Raw genomic sequence first — 13,194 nt, 5'->3', positions numbered from 1 at the left:
CAAGATACTGCAGTGATTCTAACTTTATAATTTACAATGATTTCAGAGAATTTATAAAAATTTAATTCTTGCCCTGGCTGGTTGGCTCAGTGGTAGAGCATCAGTCTGGTGAGAATAAGTCCCAGGTTCGATTCCCAGTCAGGACACACAGGAGAAGCAACCTTCTGCTTCTCCATCCCTCCCATCCTCTCTATCTTTATCTCTCTCTCTCTCTCTTCCCCTCTTGCAGCCAAGGCTCAAATGGTTCAAGCAAAGTTGGCCCCAGGTGCTAAAGATGCTTCATGGCCTCACCTCAGACACTGAAATAGCACAACGGCCAAACATCGGAGCAGTGGCCCACATGGGGCTTGCCATGTGTATCCAGGTTGGGTTATACATGGGAATCTGTCTCTGCCTCCCCACCTCTCACTTAATAAAATATATATAAATAAATACATAAATAAATAAATTATACTTCTTGGTTCTTGCCTGCAAATATTCTGATTCCTATCAGTATTTTTAACAAGCAATCCAGGTGATTTCAATGTAGGTCAAATGTTGGAATATTCAAAACGCCTGACATATAATCATCAAAGAGATGATTAGCTATTTTATAATTGAGGCCTGGTAACTTTATTTTACAAAGTAAGTTCAGAAAATCTGAACTTTATTAGAATATGTTAAAAAAGATATTTTTCTTTCCAGGATAAAAAGAGAAAAAACATACTAAGAAAAGTCAAAACATACCTAAAAAAAAATACCCTCTAACAGATAGTGCCCAGAGTATTAGGGCAAAGAGTTTTGCCCTATAATAAAAATTCTTAACCAGTGCATCATTGAGAAATTTCAGGAATTTTTTTAAAGATTGTCTTTTTAAAAAAATTTTATTTAGAAAATTAACAGGATGACATTGATACATAAGAGTATGTAGGTTTCAGGTAAGCATCTGAACTGTTGATTATGTTGTATTCCCATTACCCAAAGTCATATCATTTTGTCACCTTATATTTGTCCCTCTTTACACTACTCCCCCTACTCCTTCCCTAATCCCCCTCTCCCTGGTAGCCAGTGTACCCTTTTTTTTTTAACAAGAGAGACAGAAAATGAAATACAAAGAGAGGGTCAGATAGAAACAGACAGATAGGAAGGAAGAGACATGAGAAAGCATCAATTCTCTGTTGCAGCACCTTAGTTGTTCACTGATTGCTTTCTTATATGTGCCTTGACCTGGGGGGCTACAGCAGACTGAGTGACCCCTTGCTCAAGCCAGAGACCTTGAGTTCAAGCTAGCAACCTTGGACTTCAAGCCAGCAACCACGAGGTCACGTCTATGATCCCATGCTCAAACCAGTGACTCCGCACTCAAGCTGGTAAGCCCATGCTGAAGCAGGATGAGCCCACATTCAAGCTGGCAACCTTGGGGTTTCGAACCTGGGTGTCCTGCATCCCAGTCCAACATTCTATATACTACGCCAGTGCTTGGTCAGGCTTAGCTTTTTCTGATTTACTTATTTTACTCAGTATAATGTTCTCAAGACTCATCCATGTTGTCATAAATGGCCCTATATCATCGTTTCTTATGGCTGAGTAGTATTCCATTGTATATATGTACTACATCTTCTTTATCCAGTCCTCTATAGAAGGACACTTTAGTTATTTCCATGTCTTGGCCACTGTGAATAATGCTGCAATGAACATGGGGGTGCATGTGTCTTTACATACCAATGTTTTCAAGTTTTGGGAGTAGATACCCAGTAGAAGGATTGCTGGGTCATATGGTAAAATCGCAGGATACAAAATCAATATACAAAAGTCTGTTGCTTTCCTATATGCCAACAGAAATAAGAATTCAAAACTTCAGAAAATAAACTAAAAAAAAATTTCTTCTTTAACGACTGCAACAAAAAATAAATAAAATAGAAATAAACTTAACAAAGGATGTGAAGGACCTATATGCTGAAAACTAAAACATTTATTGAAAGAAATGGAAAAAAGACACAATAAAATGGAAAAATATTCCATGTTCATGGATTGGAAGCATCAACATAGTTTAAAAAGCCATATTACCAAAAGCAATATACATATTTAATACAATCCCCATCAAAATCCCAATGTCTTTTTTTAAATTTCAGGAATTCTTAAACTCACAGATCTGTACACACACTTTTTATGGAGAAATAATTCAAAGCTTTCACCAATTCTTATATTGCTTGATTACTCAATTTAAAAATGAGCCATTTTATTTTTAGTTATCTGAGAAAGGGAAAGTAAAAGCTGGTTTTTAGTTAACACTATGAATCAGACACACAAAAACATAGTTCCCAGTGTTCTTTTCTCTCTCAGAGCCAAACAAAAAGCAATTTACCTTTGCAGAGTCATATTCAGAGAGCCTGTGCAACCCTTAATCTTGTTCTGGGCTTCAAGGTGAGTCATTCCATGGGCACTTATTCCATCAATGCTGAGAACCACGTCGCCTATTCTCACATTTGCCTGGGATGCCTTGCCACCATCTTTAAGCTGTAACAAACAGATTTAATTAAGAGTGTCACTTATTAAAAAAATAAGTAATAAACAGACAAAAATTATACTTATATTAAAAGAAAAATACATTAATATGCTACTCGACAAAGTAATAAAAATTATCTTGTTTAACGGGTCAAGTTAAAATTTAAATAACATTCATGTTTATTTTCTTAAATTCTTATTTGCGCTATAAAACTAAAACAATTTTATGAGTTAGGTAGCTTCCCTGATCATTTCTCCATTTCTTATTGTGTAACAGTAGTGTGTGATTGTTACAAATGAAGAGAAGTATCCAAGAAAACCACATTTTAGCAGAAGGAAAAGCATGTGAGATGAATAGGGTATTTAATATGCTTTTAAAGGTAATTTTTTAAACTCTTCAGAGACAGCTGTAGTTTTGAGCACAAAAAGTAATACACATGAAGGATCCTTCCTGTTGAGTTCAATTCATATCCAGTGTTTGGGGGGCTGAATTCTTTTAGATCACAAGCCCAAATATCTTTTATACTTGATGTGTTCCCTGCTCTTAGCATTTATTTAACAGAGGGGGAAGGAAACAAGTGTGTCTGAGATTGTCAAGACTTTTTTGTGTAACACAGTCTTTAATCACCAATCTCTTCCTTTCTCTGTAAAATTTTCTAATAGAAAATGTTTCTAAATAGGAAAAAAATATGTTTGAGCAAGGATTTGTAAAAATTTAACAAACACAAAAGTAAAAAAATTATTCGAAGCTTTCAAATGAAACATTCTCTTTCATATATGTAATATATAGTGGTTTTCTTTTCATTTTTGTACTAACAGAAAACTCTTTCAGCTGCCCAGATGTCTTAAGATAAAAATGAATTAATGAAATGACATTAAAAAAATAAACTTTCCACACAAACAAATCAAAATTTAATTCATATAAAACTTACCAATATAACTTTATTATATATATATAGATATGTATATACATACACACCTTTTATTATATATACTGTATGACTGTCAAAGTAGTTCCAAAATTTAATGAAAATTAAATAAATTGGATTTCAGGATAAAAAAAGAATCAAGATAGAACTTCATTACTTATATTTTAAAATACTGTATTGGCAGATATATTTATTTAAATATTAAAGAATGTAGATATTTGGGATTTAGGAAGAATTAACAAGTATATTAAGTTATATGGTTTTACTATAGTCATGCACTGCATAATATTTCAGTTAACAATGAGCACATATACAGCAGTGGTCCCATAAAGTTATAATGAAGCTGAAAATTCCTATCGCCTAGTGACACTGTAGCCTTGGTAACGTTGTAGTCCAAGGCATTATTCATGTGTTGGTGGGAATGCTGGTGAAAACAAACCTATTGTACAGCCAGTCTAATAAAACTATACACATACATTATGTACAGTCCATACTATTGATAATAATAAACAACTATGTTACTAGATTATGTATACTACACTTTTTATTGTTAGAGTCCACTCTTTGTACTTACAAACCAAGTTTGCTGTGAAATACCATGCCATGTTAGGCTGGAAGCACCCTCGTAAGTTTCATGTTTACTAGTCTCCTGACTGCATCTCTTTCTTTGTGCTTGATTTAATCTTGTGTTGTTTTGTCCAGTAACATGCTATACAGGCTTGTGATCTAGGTACACAGTGGGCTATACCATATATGTTTGTGCTCTCTATGATATTCGCCCAACAATGAAAATCACCTAACAATGCATTTCTTAGAACATATCCCTGTCTTCAGCAGCACATGACTATATATTAAATACTCGGTGTGGATCACCTTTCAATAGTTAATTTCTTTTTATTAATTTAAATATCTTTAAAATAATTTACTTTAATACAGAAATACTGTTATTATCTAATGTATAAAAAACACTTTGTTTAAATTGTGAAAGACATTTACAAAGACAACAGTTCTTATACAGCAATGCCACAAAGAGACTTATCTACAGGATTGTTATGATTATATGAGATTATAACTCAGTTATAAATGTTAAGTATTATTACTATTCTCTTGACCTCAGATTACTAATCCGAGAAATAAGGGTGCTGTAGTAGATGATCTCATAGTCCCTCCTAAGGTGCCATTCAGTTTTAAAAGTTTATCTGTGAGCTGTACGCACAAAAGTATACATTAATCCCAAAACAGAAGTCAAATTTGAAAGACTGTAGGCAGTGCAAGAAGATATCTATTCCCCATTAGAATCAGCAAATGCATTAAACTTTGAATCCTGATAGAGAAAAAATATAAACATAATTTATCCTAGATTTTAGTACATAGCCAATAAAAACAAGCATTAAAAAAAATAGAAATAGAACACAGGTAAATTCATCACCCTTAATATTATATAAAGTATCAATAGTAGCCTTAACATAGAAACACTGAGACCTGTGGGACATTTCTTTAACGGCACTCAACAATAGCAATTTAAATAATCCCAGCCTTGTACTAATGAACAATATAGAAAGAAAATAATTAAATCCAATGTCATAACTAGATAAAACTTTTATTATCCCTTTGTTCCAGTTGCCCAACTAGATTCTGAGATCCTATGACCTCAAGATGTGCAAAACCAACTTCTCAAAATTCCCTCTTTTTAGGGTTGCTTTTACTCTGCTACCTTATTTTCAGAGAGAAATCCTATAGCTCCTGTGAATTCTATCCCTTCCAAGTACCACATCTAGGGAGGTTACTAAATTTTGTCAATTCTTACATTCTCCTCCCATGTTAGTTCATATCCTGATCATCTGTCACCTGATCTTGCCTACTGCCTCCTGCAAGACTCCCCAAGTTCCTCCCCCCATCTTGACTTTTCCATAATGGTGGCCCTACCACTATGGAGTTTCACACCGGAACTCCAACCATGTCAATAGTTTATAAAATATCTTTCAATCTTCAAATATCTTCTGCTTCCTACAATGTAGAATAAAGCTGAAGCCCAAAATGCAAACCATCTATAATTTGCCACCAACTCCAACTGGTTTCCAACTTCAAAACAAGCACCATATAAAGTCAGGGATCATTTTTTTATAATACGCTCTTCTCTGAAAAACTTGATTATTGTAGGTACTAGAAAAATATCTGATTAAATTGTGATAAATAAAAAACCAATAAATCAGTATATCAATACACTAAATTCTAAAAGTATACTTAATTCACCAAAAGGAGAAAAACAGATTCTAATCTGAAAATGATCATCTTCAATTAATCATTAGGCTGACTGATTTAAGTAAGGTAAAAAAATCAAACCATATTTCCCATAGGACAAAGTAAATCCATTTTGGATAGTAATGTACTTTTCCTAGGTCTTCCAAAGTGTTATCACAACTCCCCTTGGTAGTTTCATCAAACAAGTATTAGAAAGAGCTTAATTATATAATTTACTCTCAACCCTTTCTCAATAAATTATCAGAAATTAAAACAAAAACCTATGGCCATCTGTATAATCTTTCATTATTTGAACTGTCAAACTCATTTTTATCTACAGATTTTTAGACTCAGTAATACTGTCTTGGGTTTTTTTACATTAAACTTCTTTTCTTAAACTCTATCTTTATTATTCAATACTCAGGCTTTCTACTCATATCATTTAAACTAAAAATCGTGAAGAGCCTGAACTAATGCTGTATGCAGAGTGGGAAAGCCCAATGCCTAGAAAACAAATATAAGACTTGTTAAAGGGGACATCTCACTGAATACTCCTATGAGCTTCAATTATCCCTAGAGCCTCTTTCTGAAGCCATGCACTCATTAGAAAGATAAATCCCCCCCTTTAATTGGGTATTATGTAGCATTATTATGAATTGTGAGCAGTTAAGGAAAAACGACAAGGTCATTCATTATTTGCACAGTTCGTTTTTCCTTTGTTTTTAACAAGCCTAAATAGCTTGCATTTGTTTGAAGCGGTAATAAGTTTCTGTCATCAGTAAATTTTATACATATTATATGACAGCCATAAAGATGTGTGTATTTCATAAATGCATAATGTGCAGGAAGGAAACAGCTGTGGGAAGCTCCTGGGTCAAGCCCAGTGTAAATCAAACTAATCACAAGCAATTGCTTCTCTTTTGATCTTCAATGCATTTTTCAGTACTGCTGTCTACTTTTCCATAAACTTAACTATAGCTGTATGCTTTTTCAGAAACATTGCTTTGTGGTCTCACTTAAGTTGCAAGCATACATGGCTGCACATGTTGGAACAACCTCTGAGCTTCTGTTTATTGCTGCAGATGGAGGGGGAGAGAGAGAGAGAGAGAGAGAGAGAGAGAGAGAGAGAGAGAGAGAGCGTGCGTGTGTGTGTGTGTGTGTGTGTGTGTGTGTAATGTAAGGGGAAAAAGATATTATAGACGTAGCCTTCTCCCATTTTACTCTAACTAGGAAATGCCCAAAGATAAGTTTTCTTAGTCACTTTAGAGGGGGAGCTCCTCTCACATAGTCTTTTTCTCCCCTGAGAAAGAAATGACCCAGAGAAAGTAATCTGGACTATTTACAGAGCACCAACAGTAAGTCAGGGACCTTGGAGGCCCTTTATCATTCTTTACCACTTTATCAAAATTTTTACAGATGGGAAAAGAGAGCATCAAAGGGATTAAATGACTTGCCTATGTCCACAGAGCAAGTAAGAACACAGTACTGAGCAGAGGCTTTGAAGTTAGGCAAGCATGAGTTCATATTCATGCTCTGCCATCTATTAATCATGTGACATAAATTTAATAGGCTGCTCTAAGCTTCAGCTCTCTCTCCTTGAAAATGGGGACTATAATACCACCTGGCTCTCAGAGCTGTTGAGCAGATTAAATAAAACACCAGCACAGCACATACCACATAATGCAGAATATGTTTATTATTATTATTATTATTATGCTATGCCACCAATTCACACAAGCTGGGACACCTGCTTCAAAAACCTATAGAACAGAGAAAACAGCTTTTCAAACAGACCAGTCTGAACTTCTGGCTTTTCCCTCCTCTCCTTAAAGGAAGACCAAATATCCCTCCTAATTCATTCCCTTTCCTCTGCTTCTCTAAACCTTCCCCTCACTTAGCAATAGAGCTCGGTATGTCACAGAATTAGAATCCCAGCTGACCATGCCCTCCTTCTCTGCTTAACACTATCCAAGTCTGAATTTTCCAAACTCCATTCCCACAGGATGGTGACCTCAGATCATCACTTCCCAAGACAGTTAGGTATTGCCACTGTATCAAGAGACCAAACTATCAAAATCAGTAAGGTGATGTTCATGAAGAAGGCTTGAGTTGGGGGTCAGGGAAGGACAAGAAGGAAAGAAAATGAGAGAACATACAGCAAGGGTACTGGTAAAGGGAGTAGAACAGGGAAGCAAGACCATGGGGAAGAAAGCATCTGGAGGTAACCTAGACTTGGTAAGCTAGACCTAGGCCTTATCTCTAGGTATGTTATACATTCATAGGCACATACACAAAATACTTAAGTTGAACAGAACATCAAAATAATAACTCACTATAAAAGGTGTTACATTTTGATTTGAATAAATAACCTCAATGACTGTAATTAATAACTATAAATTTAGAACCAATTAACTCACAGTAATACTTATGTGTATCACTAAACACAGTAGTAATTTTAATTATCCTTAAATAAAATTTATAACTAAACTTCCCCCCACATGCTTAGCCTTCAGACAAATGTGATTCCAGCAGCATTTCTTCTTAAAACTTTTTAATGAAAGAGAAAAGTAGCATTACATCCTTATAAAACTGTACTGAAAATAAAATATTAGCATCTCAAGACAGCATACAACTTAACAAGGATCTCAAAAATGCACAAAATAAAAAATGTCTCTTATCTTCAAAGAAGTATGCTATTTGGGATTCACAAAGAGTTAGAGATAAATCTACTAGAGATTAACCCTTCCTGTGGCTATTAGCTCTTGACAGCACATCACAGAAACAAACTAATCACTAAACTTATAGCAAAAACAAATGAAATCAAAGAAAGTACTACAGAGCTTTCATTTTAAAAGTTAGAATCTAAGATTCCTCTTTAAAATGAGTGTCAAATACAGCTGCTATATTGCCCTAAGCTTTTTCATTAATGTTTAGCCATAACAGCCACTCCCACACTGTATCAGAATTCTCTAATGAAATGTATCTTTCCAAATCATATGCACCTCAAATCTATTTGCCTTCCTGTGGAAATGAGCCAGCAGTTACCAATCTCAAAAAGTACATATGAGCAATAGATACAATTTATTCAAGATATATATATGCTCAAGTATATTACTGAGATCATTTTCTAATATAGATAACATCCTTTTAAGAGTTAGTTGTTGGCCCTGGCCAGTTGGCTCAGTGGACAGAGCATCAGCTCAGCATGCAGATATCCCAGGTTCGATTCCTGGTCAGGGCACACAAGAGAAGTAACCATCTGTATCCTTTCCTTCCTCTCCCCCTTTTCTCTTTCTTCTTCTCTCGCAGGCAGTGGCTCAATTGAGAAAATGCTGGGGAGTCCAGCATCAGCCCCAAGCACTGAGGATGGCTACCATGGTCCAAGGGCATCAGCCTCAGCGCTAAAAATAGCTTAGTTGATTTGAGCACCAGCCTCAGATGGGGTTGCCAGGTGGATCTCGGTCAGGGCGCATGCTGGAGTCTGTCTCACCATCTCTCTTCCTCTCACTTAAAAAAAAAAAGTTAAATGTTCACTAAGAATCATTAATGCTATTTGAAAAAAATTGACTTTGGCAATTACCCTATTACATACTATGGGTAACAAGTAGGAAACAAGTATGTATACAATGAGCCATTCCAGCATGCACATTTTCAACCTTCCGTGTATTTTCAACAAATATGGACTGCTTGGAAATGTATGACCCTAACACCATGGGCATGACAGGAATGCCATCAGACACAGTAAATGTTAAAAAGAAACATATAAATATGACAGTTATAGAAGGAAACACTAACAGAAATTTCCCATGTCCGAAAACCATGGGAACTAACCCATGGGAAAATAAAAGATATTGTTTTTTTAATAATGGTGTTACTAACAGCTAGAGAAATTTACTAATAAAATTATATCAGTCTGACCAACAGAATTTTCTTGAGGCAGAGGAAAACACTGAGAAAAGTCTTATTTAAAAAAAAAAAAAACACAAAAAAAAACCAACCCTGATTAAAGGTTGATCTTTAATTTTGCTTTGGAATATTATATTCTAGTACATACTGTAGAATAAAAGTTTTAATCAGACATCTGAACCTATGGCTGAAAGTCTCTAGGTGTTTATCTCCTACATACTTCTCAGAATTCCATAAATGTGACTTTTCCACCCCTCTCCAAAATAAGAACACACAAGAACTTACGAACATTACACAAAACAGAGAACTCACAGAACTTGTTTTCCTGGCAAACATGAGTGATACTCAATCACTAAGTATCACAATAAGCAAAAGTGGTGGAGTTTCAGCCACTACATTGAGAAGTAAAAAACATGTGGGAAGTGCTAAATTTTCTTTTCAAACATATCCTTTAAGGCTTTTTTTTCAAATCCCTATTAATTTACTCTGGTGCTTATTAATCTGTTCTACAATATTACTTAGCACTTTGAAGTTATTCTGTCTTGCACTATTTCATTTTATATGGTGTTAATGCCTTAACCAGACTGTAAGTACTACTCTGCTACATAAAAACTGCCAATTTTCACATTCTAATGTGCATATGCCCCTTTAAAACTGGAAGCTACTTTGCATTCATTTTAATATCCTTTCCTGTAAAATAAAATGATTTGGCATTTTGTAGGTTAGAATACTGAGATAAACTCCTAACTCATGTAAACGCTGGTTACTTTAACTAGGGACCTTATTTTTTGACTTATGAGTCAAACTGTAGTCAATTTTGCTCAAAAGTCTGAGCATATACCTTATATGGTAGCAATAAAGAAAATACCTCAAAGTATGTGTCATTATGTCTTACAAAATCAAACGGAAGAAAGAGGATAATTATGCTTCTTCCTTGTGTAGGCACTGAGCTATCCAGTTTAAACACACAGCTTCTGGTCCTAGTTTATTCTAGCAGTCTAAATATATTTCCCATGAGGAGTCCTTTATTCAAATAACATCTTTGTTTTCCTCTACTACCATCCTAATAAAATTGACACATTTTATTAAAGTTGTTAAGATGCCACGAAACACTTTCATTTTATAGCTAATCCACATGTGTTTAAGCCTAGAGATGAATGTGCTCTTTACTTAATGTGTGAATATAATTCTATCAGAAATGTGAAAAATATGAAGGTTAAAGAAAAAAAGAACGCACATCTACAAACATCTCAAAATCAAATTTATTACAGAGAAATTAGTGTTTCTCTGTATTCACTTCATAATAAGGAAAATGGTAAAGAAAAAAATCAGATAGCTATAATGGTTAACAATGTATTACTGAACTCTACTTCATCTGGGAACAGATAAACACTGAAATTCACACATTTCCAACCTGCTGTTCACTAGGTTCTGCTCAATGATGATAGGCATTCCCTGAAACTGTATGTAAATTGTGTGTGAGTATGCATGTATTTTCCATTCAGTCAGTCCATAGCTTTCCCCAAAATCTCAAAGGCATCTATGACCAAAAAAAATTTAAGAACTAATGCTTTAATGAAACCTGAGAACAATGTTTCTCAAAGTGTGGTTTCTAAATCACCAGTGCCAGCATTCTTCTATGATGGAAAAAAATCACAAGCCTCTCAATATCCACAAGAGTAAAACCAAAAAAATCCATGAACGTCAAGAAAGCCTAAGAACTCAAAGCAGAATATGTATTCCAAATGGTGCAAAATCATAATTTCACATGCTAGTGGAAGATAAGTGCACCTTAAAAAAAACATACTTGCTTTTAAGTAACTTTTAAAATCTTCATACTGTAAATCACTACATTTAATAACAGCCTATTCCAGCAACTTTCAACCAGTGTGCTGCAAGAGTTTTTAAAACATGCAATACCTGACTGTTTAGCCAGGGCACTGGCCTCTTTTCCCTTAGATTATCAAATTAAAAAAATGACAACAGCCATCACAACAATAGCCATCCAGTGTGGATGAATCAAAATTATATCTATTTTTTTTTGTCAGATCAGCAAAAAATATATTTTTTGGCATGCTGCACAATTTTTATTTTATGACAGAGACAGAGAGAGACAAAAGGAGGGACAGATAGGGACGGACAGACAGACAGGAAGGGAGAGAGATAAGAAGCATCAATTCTTCGTTGCAGCATCTTAGTTGTTCACTGAGAGCTTTCTCATATGTGCCTTGACGGGGACTATAGCAGAGCAAATGACCCCTAGCGCAACCCAGCAACCCTGGGCTCAAGCTGGTGAGCCTTGCTCAAACCAGATGAGCCCGCATTCAAGCCGGCAACCTCAGGGTCTCAAACCTGGGTTCTCCATGTCTCAGTCCGAAGCTCTATCCACTGTGCCACCGCCTGGTCAGGCTGCCACACAATTTTATAATTAATTTGTGTGTCTCATGAGATGAGAAAGGTTAATGAATTACAACACTGGAAATTAAAGGTATTTAATTAATACATAGGTTATTATTTAGTAATTTAACTCACTTCCAACTTTTCTTACTCTTACATTAAACATAAAATGATTAATTACACTGTACATTTATTTTGGCACACTTATCTGACTTTTTCTTTAGGAGTTGTTTCTAAAAAGTATACACATTTAAATTTTCATGACACCAGCCTAACACAAGAATATCTGTGGCCATTAATAAGTCTGCAAACTGTGTAAGAATGTGTCTGTTATCCACACTTTTGCAACTCTTAGTATTACTCAAGAAACCTAAGGGTAATTCTAGCTCTATCACTAATGAATTCTGTGACCTTGGGTAAGTCATTTACAGCTCTGGCCTCATTCTGCCCAGTGGTATAGAAAGTTATATCAAATGTTCTAGGGTCCCTTTAAACCCTAAACCATAATAAATATTTACATAGACTTTACTGTTATAATCTCTCATTAGACTAAACAGTCATTACAATTAATATCTACAATATTCTCACTTCAGCGCTAAAATAAATTTTGTATATTCTCCAATTACACAAGAATTTTCTTCCACTGAAAGCAGCTGAGTCCTCTAAAATTTAACTAACTTAGGTATTATTTCATTTATCATACATTTACTAAGCGACTACATGTGGATCAGATGTTAATAGTATAAGATTCAATTATAGGTTAATGGGGAAAGCAAACATACATTTATTCTCTAATCTAACACATACTTGTCAAACGCCTATTATGTGTCAGGCTATTCTAAGCATATTAATACAACAATGAATAAAATGAGGTCTTTGCCTCATGGAACTTAAATTTAGTCAGGGGGAAAGAGAAAATCAACAACAACAACTATACAGAAAAATAATACAATGTCAGGAAATAAGTATCACAGAATAAAAATAAAGCACAGAAAGGGAATAGAGAGTATCAGGAAACACTCTTTTAAGGTAAGGTAGTCAGAGAAGATTTTCAGGGAAGGTGATATTTAAATACAGAGTGGGCCCTGGTCGGTTGGCTCAGTGGTAGAGCGTCGGCCTGGCGTGCAGAAGTCCTGGGTTCGATTCCCGGCCAGGGCACACAGGAGAAGCGCCCATTTGCTTCTCTACCCCTCCCCCTCTCCTTCCTCTCTGTCTCTCTCTTCCCCTCCCGCAACGA

The 13,194-nt window shown here is 35.1% G+C and overlaps 1 protein-coding gene across 11 annotated transcripts in view; it reads right to left on the bottom strand.

The window, feature by feature from the left end:
• Positions 1-13,194, bottom strand: part of PDLIM5 (PDZ and LIM domain 5) — a 307,613-nt gene that overhangs the window by 153,991 nt on the left and 140,428 nt on the right. For all 11 annotated transcript variants that reach the window (XM_066385696.1, XM_066385693.1, XM_066385697.1 and 8 more), the window contains exon 3: positions 2,345-2,496. In XM_066385696.1, coding sequence (XP_066241793.1) covers positions 2,345-2,496 — 152 coding nt within the window. The remainder of the gene's footprint in view (positions 1-2,344; positions 2,497-13,194) is intronic.

The sequence above is a fragment of the Saccopteryx leptura genome, chromosome 5 (assembly GCF_036850995.1).
Source record: "Saccopteryx leptura isolate mSacLep1 chromosome 5, mSacLep1_pri_phased_curated, whole genome shotgun sequence".
Taxonomy (NCBI): Eukaryota; Metazoa; Chordata; class Mammalia; order Chiroptera; family Emballonuridae; genus Saccopteryx; species Saccopteryx leptura.
This window is presented reverse-complemented; position numbering and strand designations above follow the sequence as displayed.